Raw genomic sequence first — 12,933 nt, 5'->3', positions numbered from 1 at the left:
TTGTTCTATTAATACTTCCATTTCTTGACGTAGATTAAGTTACGAATCAGCTTATTAGTCTTATCCAAGAAAGAGAGAGAGAGAGAGAGAGAGAGAGAGAGAGAGGTGATTGAAGCCGAGAAACCCCCTCGGTCCCCTCACTCCCTTCCCCGAAATCTCTAGGGTTTTCCTTGTTCCACCTCTCGATCGCTTCACTTTCGGGCACCAATCGATATCGACAGGGGTCTTTAGCCCCATACCATCGCTCGCCAGTCCATGGAGCACGCCGCCGTGGTCTCCGAGACGTCCGTCCGCCGATCGGTCGTTCTTCCCCCATTCCTCCTCTTATTGTGTTATTTGGTCGATTTCCTAACCCTAATGCGCGTTTTGTACATCTGGGTGTCTGCTTGGTGCAGAAGAGGGGCAGGCCACCGTTGGCCGCGTCTGACGTCGGGCCTAGCAAATCGAGCGGCTCTGCCGGGGAGAAGGCCGACCACAGTCCCACCGACGGGGACCAGGGGTCTGGGGATGGATCGTACGACGGCCTCGACGATCCCGCTCCGAAGGCCAAGAGGAAGCGCGGAGCGGCAATTCGGGCTGCTGGGTGGAAGGAAGATCAGAGCTTGATCGGTTTGTACGCTTGATTCTAGTTGAATTGGCTAATGGTTCTTTACAAGTGTTTTTGGGTTCTCGCACCGTTTCTCTTATTCTCTCAAATGTTATGGTGTGCTTAGGGTTTGCAACAGCTGTTCATTGAATAAATTAGTTGAACTGTTGAAGCTATAGAAAGTCGACTCTATTTTATGCATTCACTCCAGGTGCCTGTATATGATCATTTTCTTTCTACTACTTCTGCATGATCCTTGAGATCTTTCTTCGGTAGGTGCAATTTTTTTGTAGTATTTCGTAGAAGAATTATGTGGCTTTGACCTGTGCTTAGGTATCAAAATAATGACAAATATGAATTTCTGCTTCGTTTTACAACATTCAATTTTCTGTCATTCGTTCTCGCAACACAGTAAAAAATAAATCAAACTTTAGCTAATACTACTTGAAGTTAATTAATGTGTCTCATAAACAGATATCATCAAGCATAATGGGAGAGTAATTAACCATGCTGTCAAAAAGTGGGTTGAGCGCTATGAAGGGGATTCAAAATCTGCAATGGTTGAGATTCTAATGTTTCTCTTTGAGGTAGTATCTCTGCAGTTACTGCCTATTCATACTGCTATAATCAGATTCATGTAGTATTTGATGCAATTTGCTGCTGGTGAACAGGCTTGTGGAGCCAAGTATCAACTAGAAGCCGCGTCCTTTGATGAGACTGATGTGGATGATGTTGTGGTCTCACTTGTGGAGCTAGCTAAAAATGTATTATCAGAGATATATTCTTAAACATGATATTCTTTTATGCCAAACACTTCCAAGTTCTTTCTGTCTCATGTAAATGAGTTCGATTTTCATTTGATTTAAAAATTAACTTATCAATAATGCAGGGCGAAGTGGAAGACCATGTTAACTCAAAGCAAAAAGAGCTTAAAAGCTTCAAAGAAAATCTCGCATCATTCTGGGACAACTTGGTTCTTGAGTGCCAAAATGGACCATTGTTTGATAAGGTTTTGTTTGAGAAATGCATGGACTTTGTAATTGCCCTATCATGGTAAGCTTTTCTTGCTATCCCTCTCTGTTGCCTTAGCATATTTTTACCTTGTAAGGAAGTTATTCTTTGGAAGAAACTGAAATTTTGGGTTGTCTTGATTCTTCTATTCTGCACTACAGCACTCCTCCTAGGGTTTATCGGCAAGTGGCTTCATTGGTTGGTCTCCAACTGGTTACGTCCTTCATAAATATTGCCAAAATACTTTCTGGACAACGTGAAACCACTCAGAGACAGTTAAACGCTGAAAAGAAAAAACAAAATGAGGGGCCTCGTCTGGAATCTCTTAACAAAAGGTTATCTCTGACACATGAAAAGATAACTGCCACAGAAGAGATGATGCGTAAAATATTTACAGGGTGAGATTCAACTTGGTGGTTTTTTTCAGTGTCACTGTTATGAACAATTTGTTTATTCTTTTGTATCTTTTTATTTTTGTAGGTTATTTATGCACAGGTACCGAGATGTTGACCCAGAGATTCGGATGTCTTGCATCAGATCTCTGGGTATTTGGATTTTATCATATCCATCACTTTTCTTGCAAGACTTGTACTTGAAATATCTTGGTTGGACACTGAATGACAAGGTAAGTTTTATGTGTATATCCATAGAATATTGCTTCCTTTGGCTTTAAGTCAATATTTTTTTGCAAAAGTTTTAACTATATTATATATTTCAATGCCTTGTGAAGAGTGCTGGTGTCAGAAAAGCTTCTATACTTGCATTACAAAATCTATATGAGGTGGATGATAATGTGCCATCACTTGGCCTTTTTACTGAGAGATTTTGCAACCGAATGATTGAGCTTGCTGATGACATTGATATTTCAGTGGCTGTGTCAGCTATAGGACTTCTGAAACAACTACTTAGGTAATTTTATGTTCTTTGTACATCTAAACCAACTTTTGTGGTTTATCTGGTGGCTGGTAAGTTCTACTAAGAATAATTTTTTTATTCTTGGTTTGCAGACATCAGCTTCTAACAGATGATGAACTAGGTCCTTTGTATGATTTGCTTATTGATGAACCACCCTTGATCAGGCGTGCAATTGGAGAATTAGTATATGATCATTTGATTGCACAGAAAATTAAAAATTCACATTCAGGACGGAAGGGTATCCTTCTGAAACTTATTATGCATTGTGGTATAGTAAATGTAAACAACCAAACTTATTGGTCTAATAATATGTCTAGATGGAGAGAATGAGTCCTCTGAGGTTCACCTGGGACGCATGTTGCAAATTCTTCGTGAATTTCCTGATGATCCGATCCTTAGTGCCTATGTGATTGATGATGTTTGGGATGACATGAAGGCCATGAAGGTTTCTTTTTACCTGATAGCATAGATTGTTACTTTAATAATCAAGGGACATTTACTTATTAAAACCCGTAAGTTTTAACACCTCACTGCAAATATATGGTGCACTTTGTTCACAGGATTGGAAGTGTATTATCTCCATGCTCCTTGACGAGAATCCATTAATTGAACTCACTGATGTGGATGCAACTAACCTGGTTCGGCTTCTCTATGCTTCCGCTAGGAAGGCTGTTGGAGAAAAGATAGTCCCTGCCACTGATAACCGAAAGCAGTATTATACAAAAGCTCAAAAGGTATGGTTGAGAGTTTCTCTCCTGAATGCACTTTTCGCATTTAATACGATGAACATCAGATAAGCTAGTCTTTTGGACTTGAGTTTAATTATTGATTATTAAAATTTGTATAAGTTCACATCATGGTCTCTCAGCATGGGATACGTAGGAACTAGATTACTAGAAGGCTTCTGCTCTATGTTGTCAATCACTGCAAAAATATTTTCTTAGATAGGAATGATTAATCTAATGCAAACAGGACGTATCATGTAGCTCACTTTTGTTCTTTAAGCTGACATACTAATTTGCCATTCTTATGTGGGAGATTGCCAAGCTTGGTAAGAGAACCTGCTCTAAAGGCATGCAATTTTTTTATTGGAAGCGAGTGTGAAGATGCAATTGGTATTTCAGCAGTTTTACACTGCCATTTGTTATTTCTGGAATATTAACCGTGGTCATACTTATTGAAGGAAGCATTGGAAAACAGTAGACGAGAAATAACTGCAGCTATGATGAAGAGCTACCCGCAGTTGCTGCGCAAGTATATATCTGACAAAGCTAAGGTCTCACCTTTGGTTGAGATTTTGGGACTTTTGAAACTTGAACTTTATTCCTTAAAAAGGCAGGAGCAGGTTTGACTTCTAGCTTTCTGAACTTGCAAGATCCTGATACTACTTTTTAGGAACTAATAGGACAATTTTGTTCATCTGTCCTGTCAGAATTTCAAGACAATTCTTGAACTTATAGTGGATGCATTTTTTAAGCATGGGGAGAAGGATACACTGAGATCTTGTATCAAGGTGCTAACGTTTTGTTCTACTGATAGCCAAGCTGATCTTCAAGATTATGTGCAAAATAAACTGAAGGATCTTGAGAGTGATATAATAATTAAGCTAAAAGCTGCTATGAAAGAAGTCGAGGTATGCATCATTTTTACATCTTTACGCCTTGCTTCTTTTAAGCTTAATGTCGAAAGTCCGACAATCAAACTCTTGTAGATGGGTGGTGATGAGTACTCACTTCTGGTCAATTTGAAGCGGCTCTATGAGCTTCAACTTACAAAATTTGTTTCTATCAATGGTTTATATGAAGATATGGCTAGCATCCTCAGGGATTTGAGTGACATTGACAATGAGGTATGTCAACTATCCTGTGAAATATTTTATATTTGATTTTTGCTTTTATGATAAACTTCATGCTCTATCAGGTAAAGTGCTTTCTGCTTCTCAACATGTACCTGCATGTAGCTTGGTGCCTGCAGTCTATTGACAGTGACAGTCTGCTAGAAGCATCTACTACTGCATTATTGTCCAAGAGGGATATCCTGCTTGAACAACTAGAATCCTTTACTAGGACCCTGCCTGATGCCCCTCAGGAGGGAAGGAGTGGAATTGTGCTTTCTTGTAGAGTAAGTTATTTGCTAAAGTAATTGCAGATATGACAGGTTAACTTGACTATGTAGCAGTTCTTTATATTGCCATAAATATATTTCTTTTTTCAAAATAGAATTTGTGCCTATTTTAGGTTCCATGGATTAAGCAATTACTGAACAGCTTTTCTTTTGATATAGGTCTGTATCATACTTGCAGAAACATGGTGCTTATTTAAAAAGTCAAAGTACTCTTCTACAAGGCTGCACAGTTTAGGATATTCACCAAATTTACCTTCTATTCAGAATTTCTGGAAACTTTCTGAGCAACTGCTTAAAATTTCAGGTTTGCTGTAATTAGGTGGCAAAAATTGAATTTTTGATACAGAAGTTTGTAATAGAAGCAAATAATATCTAATGCTTTATTCTTTCATCCATTCCTGTAAGAACAACAGTGCATTGAACTCCGGTTTGTAACTGGCAGATGAGACTGAAGATGAGGATGCAAATGAAGAATACATCGAGGAGACAAACAGGGATGCCGTTATGATTGCAGCAGCAAAGTTGGTGGCCACTCATACTGTTTCCAAGGTGACGCTCCTGGCTGCTTACTCTGTAAATATGCGTACTTGTCAAAGTGAGCTAACTAGGATAACTTGTAATAGATCGGTGTGCTATTGGATATGAACTTAATGATTCCACTGCTTCAAATTTATGAACAGACTGACATGTCGGTGCTATAAGTGTGATGACACACTTTTTAAACTTGAACATGTCCTTTGTTGCTGTGTTATAGCATATATTGATCATAAACTATTAACTGTTCATCATCCAGGTGCCTTGTTTTTTTGAAGGGCTGTATGTGTAAATAGCTTCTTAAAACCTTGTTATAGCTGTTAAGAAGAGCAATTAGATCAGCAAAGCATAGTTGATGATCAGGTTGGATGAAGTACAAAGAAGGCCTTAATTATATACAAAGTGTAGTTTAAAGTCTTGTCTAAAACTATCATGGCCTTGTTATTTGAGTCATGGCCTTGTTATTTGAAGTACAACCCTCTTGAGCATCTATCATGGCCTTGTTATTTGAGTCAGTTTGATTCAGATTTCGAGTCAAAGTTCCGTTTCTTTGAGTTTAATATGTTTACTGTTTTGGTTAATATTGTGTCTTATCTGAGTCACTGATTAAGTTTCAAGTTATATGAAATTAAAAATCTATAATTTGTTATTAATAGTTCATGTCTCTTTGTTTTGTGCTATGAATTTGTTCAAGGGGTTTGATTCCACTCTATTAGATAAGGGAACCCAGCTGAGTGGTGTAGGAGAATGAACAGGCTCCTTTTTTCATTTTTGGAAGTCCTGGTAGAAACCAAACTCTGGCTGGGGCTATTAATTTAGAAGATAATCAATGCTGGAAAAAGGTTAATTAGTTTTAAAATTTAAGGCCATGAATAAGAAATTATATATAATTTTACCTCAGATGTGTCTCCATTTGATCATTAGCTACCAACTTCTGGATTAGATGAGTTCTTCCCAAGTCAGTCATCGTGACAAATAGCTGCTAATTGATTGCTTATCTCAAGAAAACTCAGCTGTGGGGTTTTAAGGTTTCACTAAACCAGCTGGGCAGGACTAACATATCCTAATTTGCTGAAATATGCATGCAAAAGAAGGAAAATAAAAGGAAAAACAGGCAGAATGAAGATGCCTCAATTGAAACAGGCAGTCTATTAGTTGTTATCCTCTTGGACTTTTACCTCTTTGTCCAAATTTGGAATGTCTGCTTATTTGTCATTGCTGGTTTGTAATCTGATTGGAACTAGTTTCTCATTCTTAAGCTTTCTTTAGGGTAGTGTGGGTAGGAGTCACTTATCCATGTAGATATGTTAGTCATAATAGCCATTGTATTTTTGTAGCATTCAATCATGATATTCAATGACCTGGTCAATATTTATTTATTTATTTTTACATTATTTGGGATGATGCCAAGAAGTATAGATCATTGCACCACCTGATATACCAGTAGCATACTGGTTACAGCAGGTGTCATAACTGGTGAGAACCAAATTTTTTAACCTTGGTTTTATGTTTTCCTTAACTTTTTACACTGTAAAGAAACCCTATAAGTGGGTACATTTTGACAGTTTAAAAAAATGCAAAGTATAATTTCTTTTAGCTGTGTATTGATAGCATCTGTTTTAGTTTTAAAATGGCATGTTCTGTCAGGTTATTTTTTATACAATAGAAAAATAATATCTTGAATTTATCAAGATGCAATTTAATTTCAAGTTCATATGGGGCTTTTAAGGAGCGATGTTTCTTTGTGACTGATTTCCCAATGTCTTGTAGTATATGGTTCAGAAGTTGTGTGATCAAGTTCAGTATCAAATGGCTGATCATTTTCATCCTATTAGTTTTTTAAAGTTTAGAGGGTGCAACTTGGCATCGCCATTCGCCAAAAGGTTGCTCCTTTCGGACCTAGGTGGCCGACTTGAGTTCTAGTCGTGGAATAGTTTCTCTTTTATTTAGGGCAATACTGCATACATTGGCCTTCCGCAGATGTTGCATTGGTGGGAGTTCTATGAACTGGACCGTTTGACTTGTTTAATTTTTTTGAAGCTTGGGGCCTTGGGCCTAGCTTGTTGTGTCTTCATTCATGTCTATTATGTTTAGTTATTTGATCGTTACAAGATTCTTCTTCAGAATGTATCAATTGTAATTCCCCATATAGTTTTTCAAAGTTGAAAACAACGATAGTATTCATATCATGTTGCCATGCAAGTTGATTGGTTAAATTTCTTGTATCATATTTACTAATATCATATTATTCATTTTGAGGTGACATTAGAATTTCTCACAAAATGCTTTGGAAAAGCATTTGTGATTCACCCACTCATCATTTTCTGAAAAATGCTCCATTGGGTCGCCAAGGCCTTATTATCAGTACTTTCTTCCTTCTTGTTGGTCTCCTTGCTTTCCACCTTCTTATCACCCTCTTAGAAAACGGGAGTGCCTTTGCAACTGTCCTCATGATTTATTGTGATCAAGTACGTGGCTGGATGAATGAAGGGGTGGGTGGTACTCTAGAGGAGACCAAGAATGGGTGATCAATAAATTTGAAAAATGATATAGAGGCATAGGTTCGTGGTGGTTGTTATCCTCATCATCGTCATTTCCATCATATGGTAAATCAGGATCCTCATATTATTACACTTTTCTAGAGAAGAAGGGCAGGTGGAAAAATTGCCTTTATTGCTGTTTCTTCTAGCCAATGAACCATACATAAAACAAAAACTTCTAATTGAAAATTGAAAAATTCAGTGATTCCATCAATTAAATATGAAGTTTGGATGCTTGATATTTTTTTACCTATATTTTATGTGATTTTAAATGGCTGGTCGCTAACTACTGCACAATCTCTTTTATTTTCTTGATTTTACTTTTCCTTTTCCCCAATTGGGAAGATCTTAATTGCATTCCCAGTTTCTCATTTTCTTGTGGCTTACCAAACTAAATTTTACTTTGCCAACTATGGCATGTTGTGGCTAACTAATGGTTGTCATAGTATGCTATTGAACTTTGATGATGTCAAATCTTTTCAATTGGTTGGTAACCTAGTTATGAGGTCAAATTTACTTTTATAAGGACCACTTACACTATTATGATAATAAAATTAAATTTTAAGTTCATAATCTGATGTTTGATGATTTTGCAGGATTATCTTGCTCCTGAGATTTTTTCACATTTTGTGATGCATGGAACAAGCATTTCGGAGATAATCAAGCATTTGATCACAGCTTTAAGGAAAACTGCAAATGATGAGATACCTACTATATTTTTGGAGGCATTGAAAAGAGTAATGTGTTCTTTCTTCAGCTGGTTCTTGACTATTATTAGTTTATGACAAGATATGCCTAAGTATCAAGGTTCATCGTATCGTGGTGTATCGCTCGATATGAGCGGTATATACCGGTTCGATGGGGGACCGGTATGGACAATATATATTGGTTTGTTGGTACATTCCATCATACCATGTGTTGGTTCATTAATATATGGCTGGTCGGTACACCAGTACGGACCGGTAAGGTGAACCATACTAAGAATGACATTTTATTTTGCTTAATTGCCCTAAGTTTAGTTGTAATGTCAAGTAGGTATGGTGCCATTATCAGCTTGATGCTTTATATGTTGTTAATATCTATTAATTTTCTTTGACATTGGTAAACTTGTTTTTTTAATTTACTGAACCCACATCTTTGAATGGAGAATTGTATATTTATGACTTGAGGATTATGAGAGAGGGATTCTGGTATTGCATGCACAAGAAGATCAAGTGTAGTTCCTAACTATCTGGGGTTGCTACATGAATCTTATCTTGTCATTAAGCTTTTCTGAGGCCAATACTAGTCAAACTAACTCGCCAAGAGCCTGAACAGCTGAACTAGCCTTGTATGTAACCAGGGGAGAATTGTATTTATATTAGGTTTGACATAGTTTATACTAGTCATGTAGCTATAGTGTGTCGATGGGACCTCATGCCGTGTAAGCTGTTGATCTGGTGTTTGGGCCCTGAAAGTATGTCCTAACTAGGTGTGGTCCAGAACTAGGATTTTAAACTGGGCCATTCAGTTTCTTTGCTTGTCTAGCCCTTCTAGTAGAAATCTAAGGCTGATGCATGTGAGGTTTATTGGTGTTGATACGAGATCAAGTCTTTGGTCCAAATTACATGTCATATCAACACATTATGATTTCTGAAGTTTCTGCATTTGGGGCTGACAAAGATTTTCAGAATAATGTCATATCAACACACTTTGATATATCTGTTAACATATGCAATTAAATGAAAGATGTTTTGTTAGTATATATATAAGTAGTTGCATATTTCAAAATTTGTCAGATGAAGCAGTTATATCATGAATATATAATAACCAAGGTTATGCATTTATTACTCATCAATGAACAGTTTATTTTCTTTTCTAACTGCTTTTTCTATATACTTAGTTTCTGTTTTATTTCTTGTTCAAGTATTATGTAAATTTTAGATAGCTTTTTGTTGTTTTTATAAACTTCGTATCCCCACTTTTTGTAGATGTTTATTCTTTTTTAATAATTTTTTTTGGTTGATGATCTTCCTCAACTGCTAATCTACATGGTTTTGTATGTGATTAGTCTTATAAGAGGCACACAGTGGATCTTTCCTCTGGTAGCAACGAGTCCTTAGCGAGTAAGTCCTATTCGGATTGCAAGGAGCTTGCATCTCGGCTCTCAGCAACATTCACTGGTGCAGCTCGAAATAAGCATAAATCAGAAATTTTAAATGTTGTTAAGGATGGGATTTCATATGCCTTTTTGGAAGCTCCCAAACACTTATCATTCCTAGAGGCTGCTGTTTTGCCATTTGTCTCGAAACTTCCCACATCTGATATTCTAGAAATGTAAGGCATGCTTTTTTAATTGATAACTTCAATGCTTTATAGTTTCAGTTTTTCATAGATTACCGTGAATTCTGTGGTCTAAATCCTGTTTTCAAACAGCCTGAAGGATGTCCAGAAGAGATCAGAGAATGTTAACATAGATGAAGATCCCAGTGGTTGGCGGCCATATTCCGTGTTTGTTGACCACTTGCAGGAGAAATATGCAAAGAATGAAGGTTTGCAAGGTATTCTCTTCAAATTTTCTTGCATAGTCAATGGATCCATGCTAGGGTAAATTTCACTTTCATATATGTTCCTGAAGTAATACGTCAGTGGATCCATGCTAGGTTCTTCTCTCTCTATTTTGAAAGGATCAATTGCCCAGGGCTTTGTAGATAATTCTTTACGGATGGATGTATAATTTGTGGGATTAGATGGTCTTTTTTAAGGTTCAGAGGGGTTATGTTTATGATATATGCAACTTATAAGAAGCATTGTTCACAAAACACTTCAAATGCAAAAAAATAACACATGAAGATTTTCACAGCCATCAAAATATAGTTACACATTGCCCATGTTTGACATGTCTTAGTAACCATGTATAGGGCAATATAAGTGTCATAAATAATAGCAATTATCAGCAGAAATAAGTGTAGATGACATATTCGTGATATGTTTTGGACTGCTGGACATGTGTGTCAATGTTTGTGATGTGTTGATGTCTGACATGGACACAAGGAAAACAAATATTGTGGATTGCCATGTTTCATAGGTCATGATCTGTTGCTGTGTAAACCCTGCTTTCGCAGTGCGAGGACAGCATTGCTTTTCTGTGCCTTCTATGTGGTTTCCTGCTTTAATGATGCTCCTGCTTGTATAGATCCCTTCAAGGAGAGAACATTTGTATATTATTTATTGGTTAAAAAGTAGAGGGAATAAGAACTTTGAACTAGTCCTGTTTGGAACCTCAGTGCTTCCATGTTAGAAATGGTATTTTTCCTTCAAATATGTGATCTTCATCAATATAGATCTCTTAGAGTTACTGTACTTTGAATCCTTTTATACATATTATTTGAAGTGTGAGTCTGAAACTATTACTTGAATGCAGATGAGAAAGAAGGGAATGTTGTAAGACGACGAGGACGTCCAAGAAAGGCAAGAAATCTAGAAGGAAAGAAACTTTTTGATGGGCATGAATCTAGTGAAGAAGATTCCATTAGCGATTCAGACCAGAATGATCAGGAAGAGGATGACGATGAAGAAGCGGATCAGCCTCTAATACACACTTTTAGAGCATCGGCTTCCAAGTTGAGATCAATGAGAATTGCACGGCCAGAAAGCACAGAAACTGCAAAGAACAACAGGTATCTCTTAATAAATTGCGAGTTTGACAGGTGCCTGTTTCATATGCATATTCAACTTGATCTTGGACATTTAAAAACCTTAGCAAATGAAAAATCCATGAATGAGGCCTTGGCCCCGTAATTAGATCCCTTCTTTATCTTGAAGTGGCGATTGATATGGTCACATGTGGAGGTGGTGACTGATATTTGACCTGTGTCATTCTCCAAATGTGGAGGAGAGATGAGAGAGACAGGAAAGAAAGGAAGGGGAGAAAGATGGCAAAATCTGGCTGCCCTTCATTTTCTTCTATTTGCCAGTTGTGTGATCTCACTTGGCATGCAGCACCATTGTTGATGGCAGATCTGAATTATCGGTGGTAGTTGGGTATAATGGTAGTCATAAAGGTAAATTATCATTTATGTACTATCATCCTAGGACAAGCCATAAAAAAATTATGTTTTATCAATTTGAAACTTTGCTCTCCCACCACCTGTGAGGGCCACAAGGTATCTGAGCTGGTTGTTTCTAAAGCAATAGTTGTATTCATTTACAGTGTCATTCATCTCAAGTTTCTCGGTTCTTTTGATTTGCAGGTAACAGCCGCTGATATTATGTTGCTTTTCTTAAGAAAGTGATCGAGAAGCATCATCATGGACTCTACTCACATGAAAGCCCATATTATCGTTTTATCAAGAATTTATCTTTCATTGCTGTTGGTAGTCTAACCTTCTAGGCAGTTTGTATGTTATGTATATTGGCATCTGCACATGTCAGCTTTACCTTCCTGTATGTAGTTTCTAAGAGCCCAAATCTGGTTTATCAGAACTTTTGTTGCTACCAAGATATGCTAGAGCATGGTGGAGGCAAGCTTGTAAAAGCTATGACACCAATCGTTGTACCAATACTGAGAATCATGGTCCACCGAGGTTTACTCCTAGAAAAATAAACAATTCGGTGGTACCTGTCCTGTCTGTGCATACAGTCGAACCTGTGCATTGTAAATAGGATCCAAGACATTCTTGATTCTCCTCGGATAAAAGATTATTTTTTATTTGCCTGATTTTGCAATTTATGTCTCCAATTTCTTTTGGTTTTTATCCATTTCTCAGGTATTATATTTGTGATTTAATGTTAATTCGTTTTAATCATGATACAGGGGTCTTTATACAATGGCTGATGGTTCCTTATGACCAAGTATCAATTGCGTGCCCGTCTGAATTTTTAGTTCTGATCTTTTTCTGTAGATTTCTGTTTTTTACTTGAAGGTAAAAGCTTTCAGCTGACTTGATGAATGCCCATATCCGTTGGATGAGTTTGCTAGTAGTTCAAGGTTGGTAATTATTGTAGATAAATTTTTTGTTGGGTAATTGATTGATACTTGGAAATGGTTGTATTGCATTTTGTTTGCTGTAGTGGAGATTGATGCATCAGTCTTATTATCTACATAAATCCATCATTCACCGTTAACAACAACGGCGTTTTAATGACTCATGGCATATCATAGATGGTGGAAACAAAGCTGATTCGCTTCCATCTCTGTATATCTATAGTCCACAAGTCATCTTCATTCATTGCCTCATCCTC

General features: G+C 37.1%; 1 protein-coding gene across 1 annotated transcript; it reads left to right on the top strand.

The window, feature by feature from the left end:
- Positions 1-67: 67 nt before the first annotated feature.
- LOC103990721 (sister-chromatid cohesion protein 3) lies at positions 68-12,417 on the top strand. Its single transcript, XM_009409965.3, has 22 exons — positions 68-300; positions 396-609; positions 1,061-1,173; positions 1,258-1,350; positions 1,476-1,639; positions 1,759-1,995; positions 2,078-2,222; positions 2,328-2,506; positions 2,605-2,750; positions 2,830-2,957; positions 3,073-3,246; positions 3,696-3,857; positions 3,945-4,145; positions 4,224-4,361; positions 4,433-4,633; positions 4,796-4,940; positions 5,079-5,185; positions 8,307-8,447; positions 9,761-10,026; positions 10,126-10,250; positions 11,114-11,369; positions 11,943-12,417. Exons 1-22 carry the CDS (start codon positions 256-258, stop codon positions 11,944-11,946), a joined length of 3,384 nt encoding a protein of 1,127 aa, XP_009408240.2. The 5' UTR covers positions 68-255; the 3' UTR covers positions 11,947-12,417.
- The last annotated feature ends 516 nt before the right edge of the window (positions 12,418-12,933 follow it).

Source organism: Musa acuminata, chromosome BXJ1-7 (genome assembly GCF_036884655.1).
Source record: "Musa acuminata AAA Group cultivar baxijiao chromosome BXJ1-7, Cavendish_Baxijiao_AAA, whole genome shotgun sequence".
NCBI classification, from domain to species: Eukaryota; Viridiplantae; Streptophyta; class Magnoliopsida; order Zingiberales; family Musaceae; genus Musa; species Musa acuminata.
Note: the sequence above shows the minus strand (reverse complement) of the source record. Positions and strands in the feature narration are given on the sequence as shown.